The sequence below is a fragment of the Lycorma delicatula genome, chromosome 1 (genome assembly GCF_047948215.1).
Source record: "Lycorma delicatula isolate Av1 chromosome 1, ASM4794821v1, whole genome shotgun sequence".
In the NCBI taxonomy this organism is placed as follows: Eukaryota; Metazoa; Arthropoda; class Insecta; order Hemiptera; family Fulgoridae; genus Lycorma; species Lycorma delicatula.
The window spans coordinates 383,448,032-383,468,034 of NC_134455.1; the positions used below are offsets into that span (position 1 = coordinate 383,448,032).

General features: G+C 32.7%; 1 protein-coding gene across 2 annotated transcripts in view; it reads left to right on the forward strand.

The window, feature by feature from the left end:
• The window catches only part of LOC142317319 (uncharacterized), a 71,186-nt gene extending 51,342 nt beyond the window's left edge, over positions 1-19,844 (forward strand). For both annotated transcript variants that reach the window (XM_075353765.1, XM_075353766.1), the window contains 2 exons: positions 3,216-3,365; positions 8,051-19,844. In XM_075353765.1, coding sequence (XP_075209880.1) covers positions 3,216-3,365; positions 8,051-9,088 — 1,188 coding nt within the window. In that variant the 3' untranslated portion in view covers positions 9,089-19,844. The remainder of the gene's footprint in view (positions 1-3,215; positions 3,366-8,050) is intronic.
• The last annotated feature ends 159 nt before the right edge of the window (positions 19,845-20,003 follow it).

Below are 20,003 nucleotides of genomic sequence, written 5' to 3' on the forward strand. Positions count from 1 at the left end.
TCTTTTTTGTATTTTTTATTTTAAAGAACTCCGATGCCCTAGGGTCGGGTGGTTCTTCAACCATATCCTCCAGTAAATGAGGTGATGGTGGAGGAGATTTATTTGAATGGGATGCTGCAGTTAACATCCCAGAGGTGGTGGTTATGTGGGTTCCCTTTACGGGGTGGCTTACTGCCAGCTGTGATAGTCGCTACTCGTGCCAGTACGACTTTGGGAGCAGAAACTTTCATGTGTATCACACTGTTGGATTCACTAACTGCGACGAAAGACGTTTTCTTCATCTTTGTCAACTGTGAGATAGTGGCTGTAAGTGAAGCTACTTGATCAGAAAGCATCTTTTTAACAGAACAAGTTTTTTAAGCTCATTGCAGGATCCGCACTGCTGATTATTAACATTTGTAGGAATTTGTTTAGATGTAGCGGTGGCAAAAGATACATCTGGTTTAACCAGGTTCCGTGAATTATTTAACTTTTTGTATTCTCTTCGTGCGGCCGGGAAAGAAAGCTTTTGCTCCGTACAGATTTTGAGAATTGCCTTTTCTTCTTTAAAGATTAGGCAATCTCGGGAGCGGGCTGTATGTGGACCACTGCAGTTTGCGCATTTTTCACTTTCTTCGCAATTAGTGTCATTGTGACCTTCTTTAACACATCGAGCACAGATCTCAGTTTTTGTACAAGATGTTGTAGTGTGACCAAAACCTTGGCATCTGAAACATCGCCGTGGGTTGGGTATGAATGGTCGTACCCGAACCGAGAGGTAACCCACTTTAATCTTTTCTGGTGGAACAGGGAGATTAAATGTTAATATAAGAGATGGTGTCGGTTCTTCTGTTCCGTTCTGCCGTTTCATAATACGTTTCATTTCAACAACATCTTGGTGGCAAAGCTCGTCAACTATTTCATTGATATGTATATTTAAAAGGTCTCGACAAAAAATTACACCCCTGCTCGTATTTAAAGTTTTGTGGCTTTCAGCACTTATATTTATACCACCCATATTACGGAGACGTAAGATTGATCGACTCTGTTCGTCATTGAATGTTTCAACCAGAATCGATCCGTCACGTAATTTCCTGATGTTCTTCGGGGGAGCCAATTTCACCTGTTACAGTTTTATTTATTAGGAAAGGTGAAACCTTTTGGAGGGTGCCACTATTTCGGAGAACAACGAATCGAATATTTTTAGTGCTCAAGTCTAAAGATTTGTACTTCTCTTCCATAGGACTTTTATCCTCGTCAGACAAAGCTGATCGAGGTCTCTTCGCAAGACTTAATTTGGTGGTTTTTTCAGATGGACCACCAACCATCTTGGAATTTAATATAGGAACAGAAATTTTGGTCCCACGAGTACCGGCGAAAAATGGACCACTCCAGCAGAGCGCACGCGTACTGGAGCTAGAGCTAAGTACAACTGGGTTCGCCCTGGTGCCCGAGGACATTGTTCAAGACTCACTACGTAGAGCCATTCACCCATCAGCACGATTTGTTCCCACCTTGAGTTACGGTTGCGTTTCGTAAGATATCGCAACACCACCGAGTGTTAATGTAAGAAATATCAGTGTAGAATGTTGTGTAATTGTGTAAGTGTGTATGTTGTAATTTATGTAGTGTTCTTGGTGTAGTATATGTGTATAATGTAAAGTGTTCTGCAGCTCACTGTATAGTGGGAAGAATAGCTGCAGAGGCTAGGCCCGTGGGGATGCCAACCCCCAAAGTCTTAAAGAATAAGACTCCCCGTCGGGGGTTGTGGAATACTGAGCCATGTATCTAGTGGAATGCTGAGTCATGTAGATATTCTTCTCGTGCTTATTGTATGCCTAAGCTGTACCACCTGAAGAATATTTTCCCTTTCATCACTCTGTAGCAGTTGATGTTCAGATGAAACATGAGTGCTGGGAATTGTACCGATCTCATAAAGATTATTAAAAATTCTTCAAAATACTTTTTGGTTTGGAATTACTTGTCTGGGATACCTACATCGGTATTCTTCCACCGCAGCTGGAGCACTTCCATTGAAAAAACCATATACAAAAATCATGTTAGCATATTCTACTTGAATGAAGAGACGCAGCATTTTTCAAATAAAAAATTCAAAGCAGAATTTCACCTTTTTAAATTCCGATTCAATTGGAAAATATAGGTAGATTTTAAAGTATAAAAATCTCAAAAACACTATATAACTTGATTCTCAATAAACACAATCAAAGTTGTGTCAAAAACAACTAAAAACTTAATGTTTATTGTAAAATGTATCCACGATTTTATGATAACAATGAGTAGTATTCAAATTAATGAAGCATACAGTTAGTGTTGACAACCTAATTTTTCAAAGGTCTAAATTTAATGTACGACAAAAAGCTGTTTCTATTTTCTAAAAATTCATAACATTTTTTTGTTAAGTTTTATTTGCAATAATAAAAATTGATTTTTTTTTTGTTTTTTGTAGACTTTATCACATCAGTTTTCTCAGAATTAAGTTCTGTACAAGTTTTGTCTTAAAACTTTGTAATTTAAAAAAGAAGGATGTTATTTCATCTTCATCGTCAAATTGTTAAGTAGAAATAAGAAGAAATAACATCCTTCTTTTTTAAATTGTTAAGTTTTATTACATGTGATGAGGCGGTGCGCTCTGTAAAAGCGCTAATGTAAACATTTTTTAAAAGAAAAATAAGCAGTAAGTGTTATTTTTTATTTTATTTATTATTGATAAATAAATAATTATTTGTTTAGTCAATGAAACTGCTTATAACTTAAAGTTTTTGGGCAATTAAAAAAACTCTATAAAAGTTTTGTTTATCTTTTTACAATCTACTTAATGTAAATATTAAATTACAAATTCATATTTAAAAAAAAAGTATTTGTCTTGGGAAACATCTACCAAATTGATAATGCCTTTTCTAAAATCGATTATGTTATAAAAATAATTAGGTAAGGCTTCCATTTTAGGTGGAAATTTAAAATTTATTATACCAGAAAAATTCATCATGACTTTGAAAAGTGATTATGTGTAGCATTGTTGCTATTTTAATGGTTGAGAAGTTCAGACATGGAATGATTACTGTAAGGGTGTTGCATTATAGTATTAGTAGTTATTTAGAGTGCCAGCTATTTAGTGGCGACATAATCTAAAAACAAAGAAGGAAACAATATTGTATTTCAAAAATTAATTCTATTCAGCTGCCTTTTCACTCAATATTTATTTTCATTTTTTTTAGACAAAAGATTGTAAAGAATTGGAACTGATGAATGTCATAGATCATCAAAATATATTTAAAAATTTTAATACTGAGTTGAAAGATAGAAATGAGTGTGAAACAGAATTTGAAGAACACCAGAAATTTTTTGATCCACTTGAAATTTGTCAGGTGAGAGTAAATACTTTAGTTGAATGTATCAGATTTAAATACTTAAAAACTTATTTTTGTTTTATATTATCTAATATTGATACATTGCATGTTAACTATGGCTATTGTTCATCAAATTATCTTTTATGGTTAAAAATTATCTTGTTAAATATGCTACAAGGTGTTGTATTAGAACCTTATTTTATATGAGTAAGGATTTTTGCATGATTATTTAGTTATTTTTTTAACATATTTAAATACAAAATTACTTATTAATTGAGACAACTAATCAATTAATTAATTGAGGCAACTCAATTTTTTCAATTTGTCCTGTTTGCAATGAAACTATGTAGAAAAATTAACACCTTAATATAGTCATGTTGCGATCTATCTTGTAGCACTGTGTGGTGCAATTTGCACACTTTTAACATGATACTGTAATTCTTCATTTACATTTGATGGTAGCTGATATGAAGTTATGTTTATTGCTGTGTGAAAGATTACAATTAAAAGCTGTACTAAAAGTGCTGCCATATGAAAAAACTTTTGCAAGAAAAATAAAAGTGGGAAACCTATGGATTGATAAATATAAGACAATGTTAAAAAATTATTTTTTAAGAGATTGCTACCAAGCATGAGCTAAATCTTTCTAGAATGTGATGTATTTTTTCATTAATTTTTCTTAAATTTTTGTGCAAATATACTTTAAACATCAGAATGGTATTAGGCTATATATCATACTGCTATAAGAATCTAATATTTAGCAGTAGTTGGTGAAAAAGATTAGAAAATTATATTCAAATCATCCTTTTTTTTATATTGATCAGTATAATTTTGTAGAAATTGTTAATTTTAGTTAAAATTTTTTTTTTTCAATTATCCACCAGAAAAACTTATAAAAAATAAACAAATAGTTGCCAAATCAATCCATTTAGTACTGTAGCAGCATAGTGCTGCTACACATTGTCCACTCTCACATTGTTTATGTGATGCTATATTATTCTTAGTTCACATATTATTGTGTCTTGAATGAGCTTGTTTTTATTGAAAATTTGTTTTATTAAAAACATAAAAGATATTAAAGTACATAAATTTGTCAGGAAAGATCACATCTAAATAACTTAAGTGACTTTTCCTTTGGAGGAAGGTCTCATTTTTTAAGAGTGCACATTTAATTAACATCACACAACAAGTAGTAAACTACGATTGTATAAGAAAATATGATACAATCTCTGTATTTATATCAGACGTAAGAATAAAATATCATTCAGTCAATACAGAAACAATGAGAAAAACCATAGTATCTACTTTGTATTAGAGTTCAGAGATAACATAACAATCTGTTTGATTCTGTCGTCACTGCAGTAAAGAAATCCTGGCCTCAGGAAATTAGTGTGTGATAATAAAACAAGTTATTTTAATAAAAAAATTTTTTGTGAAATAAATAAATCCATTTTTATTGACAGGTGATTCCAATATATTGTATAAATATCATTAAACATGTGTGTGTTATTTTCAGGAAAAACTGTTATTTCAGTACGTCCATTTATTATTAGGAATTTTTTTTTCTAAAATAAAGATTTACTGCATTCTGGCAAAATTTGTATCACGGATGCTAAGTAAAAAGGAAATTATCAGAGCTTTTGGGTTAGTCAAATATTGATTAAAACTTTTAGAAAATTGTTATTAACAGATGATGAAATGTGGATGTACAGTTTTTGTCTTTTATGCCTATTTTCCTCTAGTTTGGCGGTGTTAATCAGTTAGATGATGTCCCTGCCACCAACCTTCCGCAGCAAATAAAGTATGCTACTGTTGTAATTTGAATACCAAAGTATAAATCATTGTACTGGGTGGGAAAATCGTCATCACAGTCAAAATAAGCAAAACAAAATTAATTTTAAAATTAAGGTCTGTTCATAAGTTTTTTTTTATTGGAATTATGTTGCTCATCAAAAGCCTTCTCCACTGAGAAACTGAAAGTAATTTAATTTTTTTGAAAATTGGCAGTAAGAAAAAATCATCATATACATGAATTTCAGCAGGCAGCCTTACCCTTAAAATTTGGCTTCTGCAGACATTTTCTTATTTTAAAAATAAAATTGATCTTTACAGAATGTTCTTTTCCTAAAATAGAAAATATTAAAAATTATCCAATGGAACCTACACACTAGTCCACAAAGAGATTTTCAGGAAGAAGAATTAGGAGGAAGGAAGTGGTTCTCAGAGTAGAAGAATTGCTTTGAATAAAACATTAAAAATTGCAGGGGAATACTTGGAAAAGATGTATATAACCTTCTACACTATTCATACTTTCTCCCAGTATTGAAGGTTTTGTTACAAAAAAATTAAATTAAGTTAGAATTAATTAACTCTTAATGTAACTTTAAATTAGAATATAATCTTTTGTTATGCGTACTATCTCATTCTATGCTTAAAAGATAAGCAAAGAGATGAAAACTCCATAAGCATGAGGAAAAGAATGGAGTCTTCTATCAGAATTAAAAATTAATATTACAGCTAAATAAATTAATATTGAAGCAAATAATTTTTATATACTTTGTTGCTGTTTTTATTGTGTTGCTGTATTGTGTTTAGAATGAAGATAACATATTATGAACAATAAAGAGTTAGCAAATTTATTTATTTATTTATTCTTAACAACTACAGATTGACACCCAGTCATACAGTTGTTTCTTTTTTCTATCTCTGATAGCAAGAGGAATTATTTTTCTGGAGTATAAAAAAAGACAAGCCTGACTAGGATTTGAAACCAGAAACTTCTGAAGAAGGCCATTGAGAACTATCACTCTGCCATGGAGATGGCAATGCTAAGTATCATAAAATGTGGGTTTACCTTTCAAGAAGGAAGCAAAACAAAACATACTTTTTTTCCCATTGCTATAGGGATTCCATCTAATACGAGAACTAATTTTTTTTTTGTCTAAGATCTTTTATTTAATTAAAATACTTTTATATATTCTATAATCTCTTTTTTAAAATAAGTCTTATCTCAAAAACTTTCCACAATAAAAGGTTATTTGTATTCATTAACTATCAAGTAAAACATAAAGTTAGTCATGTTGGTCAGTCTAAATATAAATTTTTGTTGTATTTAAGTTGTATTATAAAAAGGAGTTCATAAAAAATAGAAAAGAAAGTATTTTTTAAGGTTTTACCATGATTATAAAACAATGGATTTAGAATTTATATAAATTTAAAAATAGTCAAAATTTGTTTGTTTTGCTTATTAGTAACCTATTATAGAAACAATGCAAAAATAAATAGATGATAGATTCCATCTCCAATATGTGAAAATTAGCAGTGACATGTAGATCTCATTACTCTTGTTCATTTGGTAAATTGGTAATACTGAGCCCATTCCAAAGGTAGAGAATTGAAAGTAGTGATTAAAAAGTGAACTTAAGTTGGGTTTGGATATTTGCTTCAAGTGAACAAGAAATTAATCTGTTCATTATAGGTAATTACAACCCATTTTGTATCACTTATTCGTTTTACAACTGTTGAAAAATATAAATTTTTTAAGAGAAGGGAACAATCAGTATTTAAAATTAAAAGAAAAAAGTCATTACAAATAAACATTGTATCTGCAAATACTAGAGAATTGTAAGTATTGTTTACAGGTTTTCTCTAATATTCCTGATTAAGAAAACATTGAGTTGCAGTAGGTTGTAGCATACGTACTACCATGTGTTCAGTACTCAATCAGTATATTGAGAAATTGACGATTGAAAATGTTTATAAAATTACAATTTATTGTAAGAACACAATTAAAACAAGACGAATGAATAATAATAACAGTAATAATGACAATAGTAAATTACAATAATAAACAAATATTAATCCTAATGATCACAACCACAACAATAGTAATAACAATAGTAATAAACAGTGATTACTTACAAAACAGAATTTAAAGTAATCTTCTGGATTTATCCAAAGGTAGTTAAATATTGAAAAGCAGAATTCAATCCGATTGACAAAAGATATTAGCATGACCACTGGTCTTAACACTTCTAACCACTACTCTTGTATTAACAACAATAGTACAATAGATAAGACAAGTATAAAGTTCTTTCATTGCAAATTCATGTACTGTTCACAAATAAAACTACCCTACAAATTTATGAATGAAATTTAGTACATTATCTCTTTCATTTATAGTCTAACAGTAACTCACCAAACCATTTCTTGTTTTGATGTACTGTCCACACTGGAATTACTTGTGACATCATTGATCTCTTGGAGTACCCTCTCACAGAATATCCTCACAGACTCACATCATAACGTCTCGCTTAGATTGATCTGAACTGGTTTTCCTTGGCGTATTTTTACTCTTCTCTTTACCTGCAGGACCAGACTACAGTCAAGCGTGAGAACGATCGCCCGCCCTTTTAGTTTCCCATGTATTCCTGACCTGAGTTCAGTAGGTCTTCTCAAGGAACAACATCTATTTAGGTGTGTCAGTGGGCAGTATTACAAAAGACAATTATTAAACGGACCTGTTACTTTCATTAAAAGGGTTTCTTTTAGCCCCTTTCTGAATCTCCCATTATTTTATTTTTTAGTACTTTCTTCTTAATTGGTAGGAATCCATTACTCAGGTCCGTTATACTGGTCTTGTTGCAATACTACCTGATTTCTTCTTACCTCCCTGTGCAGTGATATTTCTTTTGTTTTTTCAGACTCAAGATGAAATCAATGAAGATGAAGCATTGGAAGTGAAAATTACTCCAGATTCAGTCTGTGATGTAAGTGAATTCGAACTGGATAATTGTGATTCAAAAGAATTTGAACAAAAAAAAGAAGATGAAGAATGGGGAGAAGAAATTAATATTACAAAAAGAACATACAAGTGTTCACAATGTGACAAAGGTTATACAAAAATATCGCATTTGACTCGTCATGTAAGAGTTCACACAGGGGAAAAACCATATCAGTGTACGATATGTAAAAAAACATTTAGTGATTCATCAAATTTAAAAGGTCATATGAAAATACATTTAGGTATAAAACCATTTCAATGTCCGTTTTGTTATAAGGAATTTATTCGTGCATATGATTTAAAGGTTCATAAAAGGAGCCATACAGGTGAGAAACCATTCTTATGTGAAGTTTGTAGTAAGCGATTTACACAGTCATGCGATCTCATTAGACATATGAGACTTCATACGGGTGAGAAAAAACCATTTAAGTGTACTGAATGTGATAAAGCATTTAATGATTCTACACTCTTAAATATGCATATGAGAGTTCATAATGGCGAGAAACCTTATACTTGTAAAATTTGTAATAAAGGTTTTATCATGTCATCTCATTTAGGTCGACATGCAATAATTCATACAAAAGTAAAACCATTTAAATGTGATGAATGTGATAAAGGATTTGATCTGTTATCATCGCTCAAAAAGCATATGAAATTCCATACAGGAGAACGACCCTTTCTATGTTCAGTTTGTGAGAAAAATTTTGCTACGCAATATGATGTTGAAAAACATATGAATGTACATCGAACTAGAGATAAACCTTACCATTGTACGATATGTGATAAGAGGTTTTCTCGATCTGATTATTTAACCAAGCATGTAAAAGTTCATACTGATGATAATAATTTTAAATGTAAAGTATGTAATAAAGAGTTTAAAAAATCGTCATATTTAATGAAACATATTGCAGCATATACTGGACATTCTGATAATTCTATATTGGAACAAAAAGCATGAATTTCTTCCTTTTTTTGTAAAATGAGAAATTTTAGGTTTATAAAAAGGTTATTTATGATTATTTATTGAGTCACTCTAAATAATTAATACCTTTAATATATGGCTTCTGCCAAACCACTTATAATTTTAAAACTGTTGTTTTTCTGTGCATGTATGATTTTTATGAAGGCTCATTTGATCCATCCAGTGAGCTATTATTGCCTCCCATGTAAAGCTTAAGGAGGTGTCTCAGCCAGTAGTTATGGAATAGTGATAAGTTCCTTTCCATAACAGAATCACGTCTGGAAGGATGAAATAAACTATAAATCTTTTTTAAACAGAATTAATTTGTAAAAAAATTATGTCAAAACATTTTGCTGCCTGAATGTGCAAGTGTTCCATGTCCAGTACACTTTTTTGGTAAATATATGTTAAAGTTTTCAGGTACATTTCAACTTCATTTGAAGGTATTTTCATCTAAATTTTGACCATGTTTGTTGATTGACAAACATTTGTATATACAATGGTTTTTTTTATAAATTAATTTCCATTCGAGTAATAAAAATAAACAAAATCAATTGAAAAAATCTATTATATTCATATTACTTCTTGACATAGTCCCCATCCTAATTCAGGCACAGCCAGCCAATTCTTCAGTTTTGTAAACACACGAAAATCAGAGTGCCAAATCATGGCCATAAGGGAGATGGTAAAAAATCTGCCATTTACGTTTAGTAAATCTTTAGTGCTAGCAATTATAGGAACTTGGGCATTGTCTTGAAAAAGTGATCTTCTTCATTAGCATCCTTTGCTATTTATTATGTATTGCTCTCTAAAGCTTTGTCGATATTTCACTATAACATATGTAATTATTGTATACCCAATTTCATGAACTTTGTTAAAAAAATTCCTTTATGATCCTTATATTATTGTCAGGATTATTTTAATTTGTAATGTTATTAATTGATAAATCTCCTGCAATTTCAAAACTATTACTACTGCAGTTGTGATTAAGCCAGTTAACAATTTTTTCCAATTTTACCAGTGTTACTTAGTGATGAATAATTAATTGGTGTAGATGTTAAATCCATATAATCTTTACTTTCATTTTCAACTATATCGGTTTTGTCTACGTAGATAGATATTACCTGGGACATAGAGCTAGTATAGATTTTACTAACAGTTTATATTGCACAAATTTTATTCTTTATCATTAGTATCCCCTTGTTGACTTGTATCACTTTCATTAGCAATTGATAATCTGAAAAAATGTGCAAACTATTAGTGATGGCAAACAAAAAGAAAATCCAAAACACATGTATTCTCTCTCTTTCTTTCTTTCTCTCTATTTTTTTTTTCTTTTATTCGCTATAATTTTATGACATCAGAATTGATAATTCAAAAAGTAATGTATGATAGGTACCGTAAAATTGCCTGATTAGAGGTAAAAATAATACTAATAATCACAGACTTCAGTACATATTGTCAGTTGAACCTGGAAAACACAATGCCCATTCATATACATAATGAAATGATAGCAATACCAATTTTTATATTACTGTTTGGTTAGGTAGTGTAATATATATTAATTCATCAGCTTATTTTTAAATCACAATAAGCGACTACTTAAATGAAGGCTTACTGTTCTGTAATAATGATTAGTTAAAATGCATCATGAAAATTTCATTTTCCTAAACCTAATAAAAATGAAACTATAAAACTTTACTTGTGACATAGAAAACAGTATTCAAAGTTGGTATGTTTGGAGTATGTGGTATTGTCATTTTCGTTATCTATTTGTCTTATATTATAGAATCACAGAATCAGTCCCAGAATTCTGTTGTTTTTTTGAGAAAAACAGAAGTGATATCATTTAGGAATTATAACAATTAAAATAATATTTTGGCCAACAGAGTAGCAGCTATATGCATCAGCATAAAAGTATAATTAAAATATCAGTTTACAATATTTGAAAACTTTGGCTCCTAATTTAACTTTTATAAAAAAAATTTATTCATATTAAATTCAATTCCAGAAATTTTCCTCTTGAAAACATTTTATTTAGCTTTAAAAATAAGCAAAATGGAACTAACCTGAAAGTTATGATGTTAGAATATCAAATTTACATTAGTAAACTAAAATAACAAATTCATGTTTCGTCAGCCATTTCAGTTTTAAGCAATTTTTTTTCTAATTGATTCTTCATTAATTTTTATTTCTTGTTTTTAAGCAATTTTTTTTCTAATTGATTCTCTTCATTAATTTTTATTTCTTGTTTTTGTATTAATCAATTCACACCTTCTTAAAATCAAAACACAAAAGTGGTATTTTTAGAATGGAAGTAGCCATCTCAAAAAACTCAAGATCTGATTGATCTCAGGTAGCTTCTTCTGATTTGGATTTAACTTTTACTATTCCCATTAGTTCTATCTTTTCATTAGATAAGGGATGTATGGCACAAAAACTTTGGTTTCTGAAATTACTATTGCTGTTTATTGAAATACCTGGGCTATTTTGTGGATGTAGAACCCTTATAGCTTGACAAGTCAATATGTTGATAAAACACATGCATTTTCATGGAAAATTTTGTTCCTTAACCTTAGAAACACTATATTACCTCTGGAAAGTCAAGTTTGTTAAGAATAAAAAATCACTAAAAGTATAATATATTTTAGTTATTTGATGATCATGACATATTATACACAGTGTCCTCTCTAATTTTTAGTAACCTGTGTGCACATTTTTTGTGTACAGATTTTTCAAAAAAAAATTTTGTGCAGCAATTAAAAAAAGTTTTTACATATGACTTAACGACAAAACAAGAGAAGTCTAATATTATTACACAACAAATAACTGTGTAATTAACCACTTAATACACATCTGTATGGTGTTCACAGGTAAATTAGATATAATTTAAAATTACAATTACATTTAAGATCAGCATGAGTAAATGGTTAAGATATTCGAGTAAAAAAAAAAAAAATAATAGGAAAATTTTTGTGACACCTTGTAAAAACATAATCTGGTTTTAACTCTTTTTCGACTGCAGGTGATTAACTCACAATTATTATTAATATTATTGTACAATTTTTTAAAATAATACCCCAGAAAATTAGATAATTAATATAAATTTTAAACACTTTATTGAAGCTATTAATTTTACAACTTTTCTCTCCTCTCTTTTGTTTTTAACCATTCTGAATAAATTTGATCTAAATTAATATTATTTTTATCATTTACGTAAGATTTTACTCTTATCAACTTATTTAAATTAAATTCTTTTATTTCTATGTTTTCTTTGAATTAAAGCGTTTTCATTAAACTAAAACTTCACCGGCAATCTGCACTACTAACCAAAAAAGTACTCCCAATATCTAATAATTCTGACAACTCGTTATATTGTGCATTATATAAAGAAAGCCTTACCAAGTGCAAAATCTTTTATTTGTTTAATTTTAATTTTTTCACGCACAGCATATTTAAAGTCATTATACTGTTCTGATATTACAGATTTATATCCAACAAACGATTTACAGTTTCTCAATGCCTGATTCCATAACCAAAATAGCATGATGATCGAGCTTTCAATTTCCAATCTTCTGCCTCATCTTTTGGAAATATTTCTTCTAAATTTTTGCGTAGTAAATTAATAAATGTTAATATATCACTTGTATTTACTACAGTATTCTGGTCAGTAGCTTTTAGGAAAAGCGTGCTCATCTTACTGCTCCAGGCAGTGTTGCCAATAAGGTATTGTTCTTTTATTATACTAATTTTTGTATGAGCAGATTGAAAACCATCAAGTGGTGTTAGCTCTCGGCACTGAAAAATTTGACATAAAGTACAAAGTTGTAAAATTGTATTTAAAATTTCTAAATTAATGTGAAAGTCAATATTTTCTGATTTCTTTAAACAAAAATTTGAAATTACGTTATCTTTATCTTCATTAAAGTTATCAGTTATGCTTCATAATTACTTCATAATCCACTTTACAGCAAAATGCATTGATGACCATCTCACCTCATTGATGACCTTGACAGCTATAGCTTCATTTTCAGATCAATAATATCTTTAAATTTACTTTTCTTTTTGTTGTAGATCTTGAGAATAGAATGCAAATAGTTCTTACCACAGTTTCAGTATCTTTTGTCACTTTAACTTCTTTCCAAGCATCAGAAATGCACAAATCTTCACAATGTTTTTGAACCAAATGTGGTACACTCTGTTTTAATTTAGCTGATACACTGTTTCTTTTTCCCAGCCTCTCAGAAGCTCTTTTATTTTTTTAACAGGGGCTGGCCTTCACCCCCTTGCTGTCAGGTCAGTATCTTCACCTTGAGATTGAGAGCTTTTTCAAGACTTCACTCTAGAATCTTTGTCTCCTTCCTTCAGCATCCTTGCTTTTCAGTTCCTTGAAAACTGTTCCACTGTGTTCCAGTTATTGGAAGAAGCTAACATGTGTGAGATCAGGTCACCAGGTACAAATAACTATGATGCCTGCTCTGACTTGCTGGTTGTGCCATTCTGGGCAGTGGAATACCGTATGCTCTGCGAAGTATTGGGCATAGCAAAACTTGCGGTCTGGAGAGTCCTGCCTGCCAATTCCAAACAGATATTTCTCGAAATTGCTGCATCTGGGAAAGGTGGAAATTCGTGTCTCCATGACTCCTGTACAGCTACATCTCCAGATCAGGTATCAGTGTTCTCGTCCATTTCCCTTTTTCCCTTTTGTTACTGGTCCTGCACACCGCTCCTGCCAAGCACATATGGTAACCCGTCTAGCATCTGATTTAGTCATGCTGGCATACCTATCAGTTCCTGCATAAGGAGGATGATGGGGGAACCCTGGCCAACATGCAAACAGCCTCATATGACACTGACCTGAATGTGGAAATCACACCCAGCAGAGATCTGCGATGAATCCTCTGAAGTCTGGTACGATTTCTCTGCATGGTCACAGTGGCACCCCAAGCTGAGGCCACATATAGCAGAATGGAAGTCACCACCAACACAATAACCCTGCATTTGGCCACTCTAGGTGCAGTCTGAGACAAGAAGACCTGGCTCAGCGCCAACAAGGTCCATTCTGCTCTGCAGCAGGTCTCCAAAACATGATCGGAGAACCTACATGCTCTGTCTTTAACAACGCCCAGGTATGTAATGTCATTTACTCTGAATAGGATGCTCCCCGATTTTTAGTGAAATGGGTTCAACTATCCTCCTACCCATCAAGGTGATATATTCACATTTGGACAGTGCCTGTTCTAGCCCATACTCACACCCACTGGTCTATTGCAGAGAAGGCTGTGTTCCCCCTGTCCTGAAGCTCCAACTCAGTCTTGCCATTCACCATAATCACCAAGTCGTCTGTGTACGCAACAGACTGGATCCTGCCAGCAGATAAAGGCTCAACACTATATGTTCCAGAGAAGGGGCCCAAGCACTGACCTCTGCAGGACCCCTCCGAACATCTGGAATTGCAAGCATCCCTGCAATGTTTCTACCGTTGCCAACTTATCATTTAGATATTCTCTGATTCGTTTCTGAAGATAAGTACTGATGCCCTTCTCTCGAAGGGCTGTCATGATGACGTGCCAAGGCAACAAGCCAAAGGCGTTTTGGACGTCTAATAATATTATCATGGACATTTGTCATGTCCTCCAGGTACCCCTTCTCACATTCACGACCCTCAGGACCATCTGTGTGGTTGATCTTACCCTGCAGAAACCAAATTGATTTGGGTTGGTATTCACCAACCCTGGAATTCAGTTCCTCCATGATGCACTCTGACAACATTGTTTCAACTGTCTTTGCCATATTATTGAGGAGGCAGATCGGGTGGTATTCATCGTTCGGGCCGTCTTGTTTGATTTTAGGGAGAAAAAAGCTTGGCTTCTTTCCAGCAGGCTGGAAAGGAACCACACTCCTAACCCTGGTTAATTAAATCTATCCCAGTATAGATATCATGGGTATCTTACAAGGCCCTTAAGGATCAAAGCTGGTATCCCATTGGGCCCCTGGCTGTTTCTGTCGGCCAACTTGTTGATCGCTGTGGTAATCTCAACCAATGTGAAGCGTCTAGTCAAATTCATCAGGATCCGTTATAGTATCCTCTGTACAAGGAAAGATTTTCAATACCTCGTTCCTCACATGGTCCTCCACAAGAACAGATAGGTGCCTCCTGAACCATTTCCTGACGATCTGATATGCCTGCACTCACGAGTCATTGTTCAAATCAGCACACAGATCCAGTCATCTCAGATGCTTGGCTTCTTTATTTCATAGTTAAGGGCATTCCTACTGGTTTTGTACCACTGAGCTGCTATCTCAAACCTTTTCCCGCTAGTATGACAGAGTCTTTGCTTGAATCTCCTGTGGCGCTGGAGATTGTGGCGCATTCGTTCCAGTTTGGGAGTCCACCGGTATGCTGGATAGAATGCCCCGTGCCTGACTGGCAGTCTAGTCATTTCCTGTCGACCCACCGGGTTGGTCTAGTGGTGAACGCGTCTTCCCAAATCAGCTGATTTGGAAGTCGAGAGTTCCAGCATTCAAGTCCTAGTAAAGCCAATTATTTTTACATGGATTTGAATACTAGATCGTGGATACCGGTGTTCTTTGGTGGTTGGGTTTCAATTAACCACACATCTCAGGAATAGTTGAACTGAGAATGTACAAGACTACACTTCATTCGCACTCATACATATCATCCTCATTCATCCTCTGAAGAATTATCTAAATGGTAGTTACCGGAGGCTAAACAGGAAAAACAAAAAAAAGAAAAGTCATTTCCTGTCGAGCAATGGCCTGAAGAACCTCCAGGGTCAATTGTATGCCATCCTTAATTCCTGCCATGACATTATTGGTGACTGTATCCATCTGCTGGTGAGAAAGTCTGGTAGGCAATTCCCGATTACTTACCCAGAAAGTCAAGTCACAGACCTCCAGCAACAGAGCATAGTGGTCACTGGCAGTATCATCTGCCAGGACCCACCGGTCACACATTTCGTGGTCCCATCTGGCACCAGGATTGTGAGTTGAGTACAGAAATGTGCCTTCTAGCCTCAGAAGCGGGGAACCATCATTAACGCAGTAGAGGCCCAGTGCCTCCATCATCTCCGTCAGAACGTCATCCCTGCGATTCGCATAAGGATTGTCTGCAGCCATCACTTTGCACTTGGAGTCACCAAGTAGGTTAATCCTCTTGTTAGTTGTAGCTAGTACTTCCTGTATACTTAAAACAATGTCCTTATATTCTGTGAGGTCACAGTTTGGAGAAATGTATATCCCTACGATCACTACCTCATCCAATTCGACTGAGACCAGGCCTCTTCTTTTCTTGAACACTTGCCAGGCCAACATCCCGAATAGCCATGTTGCCCCTAGTATCGACGCAGCAGCATGTCTGTTAGGCTCAGATGTCACCGGAAAGTCAGCCCCATACCACCTTGGCACTTCTCCCACTAGATCGTGGGAGAGTGAGCTTCTGTTTGCATCAGAAAGAATAATCTAAATCATGTTTCATCGTATGGCACACGAAGCCTCCTATTCGATGGTTGTCCCCTCCACAGCCTAGCTAGCCATTTTTTTGGATCTTTACAACTTTATGACTCCTGCCACCACAGTTGTAGCATAGGTGTGCTGTGTTGGGCCCACGGGATTCTGTTCTCATATGACCGACGCCCCCAGCATTTGTAACGGCAGCCTCCTCCTCTCAAATACTGGGCCAACAATGGACCCAGCCAATTTGTATTCGTGCCTCTGCCAGCTTCCAGGCAGTCCGAAGAGAGCTAATTACCATAATGTTTTTTGTGTCCGTATACACTAGTCTAATCAACATGATTTTGAATTCCTTGTTGCTGCCCAAAGTGTGACTATAGCGTCTCTGACCTCCTACTAAGTTGTGTCAGAGTCCACATCCTTCATGTGCACGACAGCTGTCCTGCCTCCTCTTGACTTTATGTCGACCTGTAACTCAACAGCCTTCTGCCTCAGCATGGAGGTAAATTGCTCAGCATTTTGCTCACCTTTGACAAGAATATGAATTTCATTGTTGTTCCCCTTCTGCAGGGATAGGATCTCTCCAGCCTCTTCTCAGGAGACTTTATTCTTCAGATTACAAAGCAGGTCGGCGCAAGAAGTTCCAGTCACTCTTACCACCACCATCCTGCTATCCTCCTTTTTTCCTTTGTTATCTAGTTTTGTTGGAGGCACGTTTGTGGTCCAAGAAGGACCTTGTTCTGCTGTTTCGATGGGTGGGAGTGATCCCCATCTGCTCATGTCCTTATTTTTGGTCTTAAGAATAAGAATATTTCCCTGTAAGGAGGTTTTCCCCCCTATAAATTCTACTGGACTTAGAAAAAATTTTCTTACCAAAAGTTGTTTGGATTAACTTAGCCACCAGCTGTTACATGGGAAATCAAAAGAGCTGCTAGTAAACTCCCGCCAACCAAGTAGCCACCTATTCTGGTTGGCCTTATTAACCTGTACTAACTTCTAAGAAAAAGCGCAAGCGAAAAACACTATATTTAAAAAAAAACTATTATACAGAAAATGTTCCAAACTTGTGTGATTGTTAAAAAACACTTTATCTATAAGATAAATACCACCACAAAACTCAAAAGATCAAACATAAAAAATCACCTTTCAGCTTCGGGAGTATTCCTGTAGAACAGTTTTTCAACCTTCACTTACTCGACTTTCTTCATGTAAGTTCTATCAGAAGTAAAGAACTAGCTTTTGTAAATCAATCTGGTATTCTACATAAAATTGTAAAATTGCTGAAACAACTGAAGAAGTCGAAGGTCTTTTTGGGCTATTCCACCAAAAATAGTTTTATATTGATTAGGTTTTTTAAATATAAAATTAAACAATTCGTTGTAGAAATATCTTTACTTTCATCAATAATTAAGGTATGAATCAGATATTTTAATTTCATTTATCATCTCTTCTTTTAGTACTGTTTTAACTACTTCTAAATATGAAAAGGCATAATTTTTACTTCACCAACTTTGTGGTATTTTGACGTACTTTATGGAACTGGTTACTTCAATTTTCTTGATGAAACATAAATATTTCTTTTAACTGAATTCATATTTTATTATGACTTCAGAGAATCAGTTTCCACAAATTCACTAAGCCATTTGACTTTAAATTCGTTTGTTGTTTTTTCTTTTTAAACTTCTTTCCATTTTTAATGCGATAATTTAGGGTTTTGGTAATTTCATTTATTAACAAACTAAAACTTTAAACTTTAAACCCAAAGGTTTATTATTAAACCAACACTTAATATTGTAAAACTAATTATTTATTGTACTGGTTATTTTAATAAAAATATTTCACTGAAACACTGACAAAATTAATATTTAGTAACAAATGTCGCTAAACAGAAACTATAATTTTAACACAGATAAGTGTGACATGAATTCACGGATTCCCAGAACTGGCTTCACAGCTGTCAAATAAGCATCACTATTCCACAGCCTCACCAGTCACCACTGACAATTGCTGCCATCTACAAAGACTTTCTAGTGGGTGGTTAATTTAAACTTAAAAACTAAAACATCAGTTTAAAATTTTTTTTCTTTTTGAAGAGTCTGTATGCAAAACATTTTTGTGCACGAGAAAATTTTTCATGTGTGCTATGTTTAAAATCTATGTGCTCAAATGCATCACTAAGAAAGAACACTGATTATACATAAAATTAAAGATGAAACTGAACAAAATACTATTTTAGTAATACTTAGTTAGGAATTTTTTTAAATTTTTATGAATTATAATTTTTTAAAGATGAAAATGAACAAAAAATATTATGTTTGTACCTACTAGAAAAGTAGGTTATAAAGTACTCTGAAATATCATTTTTATAAAAAATAAAATTTTCATTACACATAAATCTAGGAATAGTGAGCTATAGGAAGTATTCTAAAACAAAGATATAACATGGAATTAATAATTGGGATAATGTTAATCTATAGAAAATTATGAATAAAAAACTTCAAGATTAGTTGAACATTTTGATTTAATATAACTTTTTTCTATTGTGGAATATAAGTTTTTAGATAGTCTTTTTATTGCTATAACTGGAAAATGTCTTTCTAGGAAAATATTTATATGAAGTTTATTTTTTATTTTGATCTGTAGATTATATTCCTTTCCTGAAGTAGCTATATGTCCTGAAGAGACAACACTGCACATTATCATTTTTTTTAGCTTATAGATTAATCTTTATATTTGTATAAAAATATTTTTTTTACCTTGTATATTTTAAAAGATAATGAATCATTTTTATTTTATTATCATGAATTAGACTTAAATGTAACATTCAGTTATATAAATTTGTTTTGTATTTTATTTTGGTTATTTTGCCTTACAACAGGTTTTAAACTAGTTACCATTCGCATGTCACAAACAGTTTTTCACTGCATGTGTTGAGTTTGTATATAATAAGTTTTATTATTAATTGTGTACTCTCACTTTGATTTTTTTAATTCTATTGGATAGTGGGAAATTAGGATAAGTATTTTTAATTTTTTTTTAGGATCTTATCCTAAATAAACAGGGAAAAAACCAGTATTTATGTATCAAATGCTGAGAAGGTATTTGCATCATGGTAGTGTAAATATAAATTTATGAATTCTTATGTCTTATAATTGATATATTTGTGTCTGTACCACATATTGTGGTGGTATATTTTTATTTGATATGTTACAGCAGAAAATAATGTAATTAAAATTTTACAATTTTTAATTTGTAATATTATGTTAACTATTATGGCAATAAATAGATTTTTTGCTTAGAAATATCTAGTTTTTATTACTTAAACAAGCCAAATTTCAAATGCATATTAAAAAAAAAATGTTTGCCGTATGTGGTTAGAAAGCTCCCACTTTAGATACATTTGTAGCCATTTCATTAACTTTCAGTCATTTTTATTATA